Source organism: Pterocles gutturalis, unplaced genomic scaffold (genome assembly GCF_000699245.1).
Source record: "Pterocles gutturalis isolate BGI_N339 unplaced genomic scaffold, ASM69924v1 scaffold36743, whole genome shotgun sequence".
Taxonomy (NCBI): Eukaryota; Metazoa; Chordata; class Aves; order Pterocliformes; family Pteroclidae; genus Pterocles; species Pterocles gutturalis.
In genome coordinates, this window is record NW_010126898.1 from 1331 (window position 1) to 10369 (window position 9039).

At 42.6% G+C, this 9039-nt stretch overlaps 1 protein-coding gene across 1 annotated transcript; it reads right to left on the reverse strand.

The window, feature by feature from the left end:
* Positions 1–5094: 5094 nt before the first annotated feature.
* LOC104465900 (protein phosphatase 1 regulatory subunit 15B-like) lies at positions 5095–8968 on the reverse strand (the record flags this gene model as incomplete). Its single annotated transcript, XM_010079124.1, has 2 exons — positions 5095–5362; positions 8132–8968. Coding segments are annotated over 2 exons (1050 nt in total), but the record flags the coding sequence as incomplete, so codon positions are not given.
* Positions 8969–9039: the final 71 nt, after the last annotated feature.

The window sequence follows — 9039 nt, forward strand, 5'->3', positions numbered from 1 at the left end:
ACTGCTTCATCTTACAGCTGGCGGGCTGGTGCAAATCAGGTTAGTCCCCTGAACCAGTAAACTGTGCTGGGAATGACCTCCTTCCCCACAGCTGCTTCAAAGCTCAGAGTCCAGCCGGCCGGAGCTGGATCCCCCAAATAGGTTGTTTCTACAGGCAGGGGGGTTGTTGGACTTTTTTTTTTTTTTTTTTTTTTGCAGGAAGCAAGACGCCTAGTGACTGCAAAAAGGAAAAATGGAGAAGATGGTTCACATGTCCAGCAAAACGCCACATGCCATCCTGAAAACACCAGCCAGGCAAGGAAAGCCGTGAATATGTTCCTGCCACCGGGGCGGCTGCAGAGCCGGCAGGGCTTTTATTGCCAAGTCTTATCATGAGCATTAGCAGGAGGTGCAGATGGATGCCTGATCCTAATGGGCTCTAATACTTTAGACCCTCAAGACTAATGGCCAGCTTTTACAAGACTTCATTTCCCCCCTCCCCGCCACACGCACTGAAATAAACCCTGGATTATACCCGAGTTCCAGCAGCTGGAAAGCCGCGGACTCTCCCTGGAATCGCAATCACGTGGCGATGCGCAGTGCCACCGCCTGCTCCTGCCGGCCAGTTTCGGAAGAAACTCGCTTTTGTGGGACCAAACCAGCTCCACAGCGCTATTAATTTGCAAACGATGTTTTAGTGGAGGCAGTCAGTAGCGACTACAAAAATAGCAGCTTATTTACTCCCCGTGCGCTTTGCTGACAAACTAGTTCTCCGGTCCCGTGGAGAAGACGCAGCTTCCAGAGCAAGAACAATTCTGTGCTAACGCAGATAAATTGTCAACTTACTGCAACTGCAGCCCTCCGTACTGATAGGATAAAGAAATCCCAGCAGGATTTCTACATTCCAGATGGCATCTGGATGCGCTGCCAGGCACACTGAAGCTTTCATTCACTCTCTCTCTTTAAGCTATCTCACTGAATAAAGAGAAACAGCAATGTCCATTTTTAAGGCAGATTTTAGAGCCAGCAAAACAGGTGAATAGGACTTTTACAAACCCCTGCAGTTCAGAATTTTTATGTTTACTACGTTCAGCTTTGTTCAGTATTTTAAAGAGTATTGCAGGAAGTTCAGACAATGTTTTTCCCTGCAGCAGTTTCCAGCAGTTTTCTATCCACTCTTACAGAAATAAATACCGCACACTGGAGTTTCAGAGATGCCCAGGCAAGATGCAAGCCCAGGGTGAAACACGGGAGCAAATAGTATAGGGTACCATCCCAGTTCTGAGCTGTAAGCGACACTTTAAACCATAAACAAAATGAGTAACTTGAAAGCTCTCCCCCCAAAACGTTTTTCTAGAAGAGCTGTGACCAACCCATGGCCCTTGAGCTCATTCCAGAGATTCCTGTGCCATGACTGTGTCACACGTGGAGCTATGGTGATGCTGTCACCAGTATCCCTGCTCCAGAGGAAATTCGTCAGCAGGGTTTCATCCGAGAGCAAACCCCTCCCGCCCAGCCCTGGAAACGCCTGGAAAAGCCGAGCTGTGCCTGCGAGTGCTCCCTATGGAGCCCTGCCACCCTGGGCTGTGTCAGCCCCCGCCGAGGGGAACAACGCCTGAAATTCCACCTTCACGCTTGGGGACAACCGTGCCAAAATGACAGTATTCCCCAGTTTAAACCCAGAGTGATAAGCACAGCTTTACATAACACCAAAAAAAACCCTTCATTAAAAATAATCATGCTGGATAAGGCCGTGCAGTGTCACTGGGCATCACCGACCTCCTGTGCTCTGTTCCGAGCGCCTTACCAAATATTTTACTCAAAGTCATTAAAACATAAACAAGGGAACAAATAATTCCCCGTATTATAGGCTAATGCTACGTGGCAAAATACAGGGAAGCGTCGGCTCTTCTCTAATTGAAGGAAGATGAGATGTTTGGCGCCTTCAAGTCACTCTACTCCCAAGGTGACACCTCAAATTTGTCTCAGTGCAAAGCCTGAAAGTACTTCAAAAAACCCCTGAAATACCTTCAAAACCACACAGTATTTATATTTAAAGTTATGCCAAGCAGTGAGCAAATGAAACCCAAATCTCAATACTCAGCTTCAATTAGGGCAACAAAACATCACCAACCCTTACAGCCAGCCAACACCTCCTCTGAATACAAATAATCACACTTGTTCGCTTTGTATTTCAATTTAAAAGCTTCATCAGAAATTCAGAGGGAAGAGCACCTGCTTCTAAATTACCAAAACCTCCTCTGAAACACCCAATATGGTAAAAAAAAATATTTAACCTTCTCATAAAGCTAAACATACACGCAGGAATTGTGGTTTCACACCAGACACCTCCTGTAAGTTCTTTCAAAGAAAAAACAATTTGGCATTATCTTGCAAATATCTTTATTACAATTTACAGATTAGTTCTGAATAGTTTTATTATGTACAGAAATATAACTTTAGATATAAAAACCCAACAAACTCGACACAAATCAATTAAAATCTGTATAAAGCCAATGCTGAAGGTTTTCTAACTTTCTCTAAATTATACAAAAATAAAATCTGATAATTACAGTTTTGATTTAAAGTTCAACAAGGGTTATTTTTACTGTCTCACTCAAAGCACTTACACACGTACACATCCTGTATGACCACTTTAAGATATGTTAGAGGGAAAATGGTGACAACCAAGCTGAGGTTGCTTTCAAGATGATGTTGATGGTGATGAATTTAGTGTTAATTTCCTACCACCTTACACCAGATACTCTGAAAACAGGAGGTGTGAGAGGGGTTACAGGGTACCCCAGCAGGTATGTTTCAGTGGGAATCAGCAGCGTTAGAACACAGTGCCTGACACACCGCAGGCTGGAAAAAAAGAATTTCTCCAATGTTAGAAGCACTTTGCAAGCAGCAGTTTTTAATCTAGTTTTTATCTAATTTGTCAATTCTGTTCGTTTCCAGCTGTAGCCTTTTCCACGCCTCTGCAAACAGTGGGTCAGTATTTGCAGGTGTTAATTCACAGCACTCTAAAGCTTCTTACAAGCACCAGTAAACCAGGCGAGTTGTCCAGAGTAATTGAAGCACCAACAAGTTCTCCAAGATCGAAGAAACTACGAGAGTCACGGAAAAACATCTATAGTATATTGTACAAAAAGCAACAAACAGTGTTTCTACTTATCAGTCACACTCAGACAGTAAGTCAACAGATCTTCTACTGTAATTCTACATTTATCATCCTCATGCCTTCTCCTAAACTAAAAAGCTGAACACCTGGCATCAAACGATACAGGAAAACGAACTCCTCAAAATGAAAAGTTACTTCACAGGATTTGAAGGCATGACTAGAATTATAATTTCACAACTAAAATTATCTTCTGTAGGAAAGAAGAATCCAATTTCTTTTTATGCCCTGGGGATGAAAAATAACATTGCTGCATTGCTTCCCAGCAGGCAGTCTGTAAGGCTGCGGGAGTTCCAGCTGCATTTTCAGTTTACAAGAGAAGTAGTTCACAGTCAACCCTCTGAATTTCATAACTGTAACGCTTCTAACTTGTAGCGGAGAAAGGGAATTTTTAAATTCAAAGAACACACTTCATGCAATAAGAATAAACCCAAAACTCCGAAATTTGAGACAGAATTAAAAGTGATGGCCAAAAAGATGGCATGATAAAGCAGAAAATTTGGTAAAGCTCTGTGAAACTCCTCTATCTGTAATCTTCTTCTGCACTAAAAATTGCAGTGATTAACAACATGACAAATCTGAAGTGGTTTTAGGTTTCTCCCTTAAAAAAGGGAAACAATTCTAGCCAGCTGAATGAAACAAGTAACAAATAATTTATTCACGCAACTTGGTGTGAACAGATAGGAATTCTCTGATGTTTGGTATTTATTCCATTGCATGACCTCATACCTGCTTGGTTAACAGCCACACAACATCCTTCAGGTCCAAACACATATCCAAGCGGTGCTGCTTTTTTATTTTTTGACTGAAACAACAATGAAACATTTTTAAGTTAGGAACATAAATGAGGAGTGTTTTCCTTCCACCAAGGAACTCAACTGTCAGACCCCAAACATGAAATGTTATTTTGGTACCAGATGAACAAAAGTGCAGACGCATAGAGGTATTAATACTGGATTTTGGTAAAGAACACAGCGATCTGTAGCCTTAGATTTCCACAAATCAAAGATAATTCTCCTTGCAAGTACCAGAAGAAGCATATTGGATAGAGGAAATATGAAGAATCCTACACTCTGATCCATCTTCTGAAAGCAGAATCAGTTACAGCAAAGTTACTCTAAGATTTAGGACAGAACTAGGGCTTAGTTCCCTTTGCTTGGCTACCTACATTCACACTATCAACCACAGCCTTGAGACACACCTTGAAGCTTTAATTATTGATCAGGATGAGGCCTTTCATTGCCCTGAAAGCAAAGAGGTTTGGTGCACAAGCAGCCAACACCCTTTGGAACAGTACCGGGTAAAGGTTATTATTATTTAAATAAAGACAAACCAAAGGGTTTGTAGTGCACCAGAGCTCCCCTGAATCCCCCAGTGTGCTAGACTGAAATATTAAGACATCAAAGCATTACATAAACACTCAAGCATTAGATTACATGCAAAACTGGGTTCTTAAAAGGAAGGAATAAACTATCTGCTTTGCACAGTAAAGTTAACATCATTAGCTAACAAAATTTGGAGACTTTTGTACAAGTTAGAGAAAATGGAGAACCACAAGGAAGTAGCACATACCTCTAGAAACTTTAAATCAAAACTGCAGTAACTAGGTTCTGAGCCCCATAAATACTTCCTTCAAAATAGGTTTTGCTTTTTCAAAGTGCAAAAATCCAACTTAATAGTCACCACTTCTCCACATAGGGCAGACAAGGCATTTTTGGAATGGATTTAACCTAAAGCAGTCTGTTTCTCAAGTGTTACTTAAAAGGAATGCAATTATACCACCCTTACCCTCGAGGATACTCAAAGGTTTTGTCTGGATATCAAAATGGGACACACAGGTATATTTGTTGGCTGAATACCAAACTGGGAAAAAAGTATTAAAATCCCACTTTTCTCCCCATTTCAAAATAGCACATGCAGCTGCCACTTCAGGTTTTGAAGATGTTCGTGAGTGCTTAGGGTCACACAATCACCAGACCTTTTAAGGTGCTAGAAGAGATCAACCCTCTTGTAGTAGGTTTCTTGGAGTCTGTTAAATACTCTTTGTCTATGTTCTGGTGTGAAGCAGTAGCCTATGGCTTCTTCTGTCTCTTGGATACGTTTCTGGAACCTGCATCCATCTCGTGCAAACTCTTCCCAGGGTCCTTTACGATCCTCCTCACTGCTTATGTAATACTCAGTAACTTTTTCAAGGAAGGTTACCTGTAAGAGACAAGTCATTTGGTAAAGCATTAGCCAAGCACTCAGGCAAAAGGAGCTTCGTATTTATTTGCACACACTGTCTATTTCACCTCTCAGCTTTAAAAAAACAAAAGCTGTTGACTTCTCCCCCTCCACTGAAAGCAGGGCTGAAACTACAACAGAGTTTCTGACTGCAGCCTAAGAAGCCTCTTTAGGCTGAGGGCAGATCTCACCATGTTCCCTGCGAAGTTACAACTGGGTTACAACCTTCCACAGACACAGTTCAAGGAGGTTACTCAGCAGCACATGCCAGGACACTCACCTAACGCTAGAAATATGCCACTGGCCAACATCTCTGATTACCGAAGCTTACATGATAAAAAAAAGGAAGAATCATTGTTCTGTGGAGTAAGTAATGGTGTGAGTCAGCTTGCACTGCAACACCAGGAAAAGAAATCCCACTCTGCTACATATAAGGAAGCAACACTCGTCCCCACGTGAGTGGAACAAACCTTCTATTTCGAGCTCACATTCCAGAGTATTCAAGCTCATGCAAGGAAATGAAGTCAAAGTCATGGCACTCTAAAATACGTATGAAAACTGTCACTCTTCGCTATTTTAAATAACTATTAAGCTATTTTAAGAAAACAAACTTAGAGACCCAGGATTTAAAGCTGACAATATTTAGACTATTACTAAGGATTTAAGTATTTGTGTTATTGAGAGATAAGCAGCAGGCAGACTATTTCAGGCTCCCGCTGAATGATGTCTTGCTTTTCATTTAGCTGTACAAAAAGGAACAAAACTGAAGGACAGACTAGCTGTCAGCATCCATCAACTCTCAGCCTAGGACCAAGACAAGACGGACACTGCTGTTACAGACAACTCCACTGAATTTGCTACCTTCCAGCTCCCTCTGGAAGGTCAGGAAAAAACGTGGGGAAAGTACCAAAAACTTGCTTCTCCATGTTCTATTAACACAGAACCCTAGTTCCACACCCCGTTCACCCTAAATGAATGAGGAGTGTAGAGCAAGATTGCTTTTTGTGATAGATCCATCTCCCAACCTCCACAAAAAACATGAAGGTACCAGTCACAGAGATGACCTACAGGAATAACCACACAGAGCCCCAGGAGACTGTGATGAAGGCAACCTCCAGAAGTCATCCAATTTGATCCCAAATTACTGCTGAGCTGCCTGTGAGAGCAGGGGCATCACACCCCACAGCTCCTGGCTTAGTATCAATGCATTTGCTGACCCTTAAGTGAAACAAAACACTCCCAGGTTTTATCACTTTACAACAACGAATATTGCTGCTGTTGGATTGCAGGATGCCAGATAGGAAATAGCCTTGAGCAGGATGAATGACTTGATGATTTCTTGGGAACACCTTGGTCACTGCTTGGCAATCTCTGCTGTTTTGCACAGACCTAATTAAGGGCTTCCAAGCACACGGAGCTGTTACATCAGCCCATCCCTTTGTGAGTTCCCACCTTGCATCCTTTTTACATCAGTCTGAGACACCCTTGGGCACAATTACTGGATTTCATCGCATCGTGCTAAATATTGCATCTGGATCATCATTCTTTCACCATGTCAATAGATTACACAAACAACAAATTAGTCAAAAAATTACTACTGTTAAGTCCACATCCCTGACCACAACAAGATTTTAGGTCACAGCAGATGAACCTGGAGCAGGGCTCCTCCGCACCATTTCAGACAGATGTCACAGTTGCAAAGGACCTCTTGCAGAAACTGTATTGAGTATTTTCCATTTAGATCAAAATACAAGTTTGAACCAAAAGGTTTGTAAACGCCACTTGCCCTAGCAAAACAGGTATGAAGTTACCTCCAAGCCAGGCTCTCAATTAAAGGAGCAAACCAATCTCTCTGCTAAGAACACTAAAGCAAACATTATACCACTTTTCTGCTTTGATAACTTGTTACCCTAATGATTATCCTGGGACTTGGTATCACAAGCTAATACTCATACAAGTGTTTGAAGTATCAGGCAAGACCCCGACATCAAACCCTAAAAGCCATCACTGAACTTGAGAGGAGGAATTTATTACTATTTACCTAAATCCTAAGCATATGATTACAAGTTTTTTTAATGCACAAGCTCCTCATAAACACATTACACTTCCAGTCTGTGCTTAAAAGCCCAGCTCGAGTTCATTTTTTTTAATAAACTGATGAATTATAATAGTCTCGTAAATTGAATTATTACTGTGCTGCGTATTGAGACTTCACTGTAGCATGTGTTAACAGAAGAGCTCTTCCTACTCCAAAAGACATTTGCTGTAACTCCAGCAGACTTGTCACAAGTCCTAAAACGCTTTTGATGCTTAAAAGTTTCGATTACACTACACACAAAGGTCCTAAAATACTTTATCAACAGTATTAATAATAGAACGGATACTTTCCAGAGGAAAAACTTAGTCACAGTTCTCATCTGTTTCTCCGATGACGAAAACTACATTACAACACAAATACAGCATGGAAACTCCACCTTAAAAGGGAAATTTCACTTCCAGTCTAGAAAAGAAAGAAATTATCTGTCCTTATTTTGAATTACAAAATCTACCATCACGTGTAAAGGATGAGGCACACTCATTTCAGTCAAATAATTAGAGCATAAACTCATGGGGGTATGATTTGCCTACTGCCGTGGCTGGAATCCTGGCACGAGTGGCCTCACCCACTATTTAGCACAACGTGGGTTTGTTGCTGGGTTTTTTTTTTCAAGCATCCCCAAACCACAAAAATATAAGCGAAGTATATACCTTTTTCCGCTTGGAACTTCTACATTTTTCACCAGAAAGAATGCCGTGCTGCACCAAGTCAGTGACCCCACAGTTCTGTTTTTCCAGCTGCACCCGACAGACAGTTAAGTGACTATGCTCAGAAGTGACCAAACTCGGCCTCTCTGCTCCTTTTAAACCAGGCGTCCCTTTTTTCTCTGCTGTTTGAAAGGCTGCCTTGAAATTTAAAGGATTATAGGGATCATCTGAGGTACAGAATGAGTTCCAAAGTTTCAAGTTTTCTGCCTCATCTACACTGCTACAGTCCCACTCATCCTCCTCTTCAGAACTAGGGTGAGAAGAGCCTGAGGACTCCTCTGCCCATGAAGAATCTTCCTCCTCCTCCTCCACATCCGATACATCCTTTCCTGGATTGCTGGAAGATGTCTGAATGGTGGCTGTGAAGTTCTGAGGGTTGTAGGGATCCAAACTGTAGAAGGAATTCCAGAGATGAAGCCTTTCCCCGTCCTGGCTAGCGATGTCTGAATCCGAGAGGAGCTCTTCGCTATCAAACCCATCATCGTCATCATCATCCCAATCTTCCTCATTATCCGCACTCTCCTCCCCACTGGAAACTCCCCCTATGATATAATCTATTAATTTATTCGCACAGGCGGGTCTGGCTGAAGCTGGAAAGTTTTGCTCTGTTTCCGAGTCCTCCTCATCCTCTTCAGCCAAGGCTTCCCCCTCAGCCGAGCCCCTAATCCCCTCCTGCTCCAAGGGACCACCTCCAGCTTCTCTCCCCGCATCGCTCGGCTCCTCGGGCCGCTTCAACTCCCCGGTATCGCCCCGTTGCTCCCGCCGTCGTCCTACCTCTTCCTGCCCAACACCCCTGTGCTGCTGCTGCTGCTCCTCCTCCAGGCTGTGATAGCCGTGGTCCGGCTCTGGCA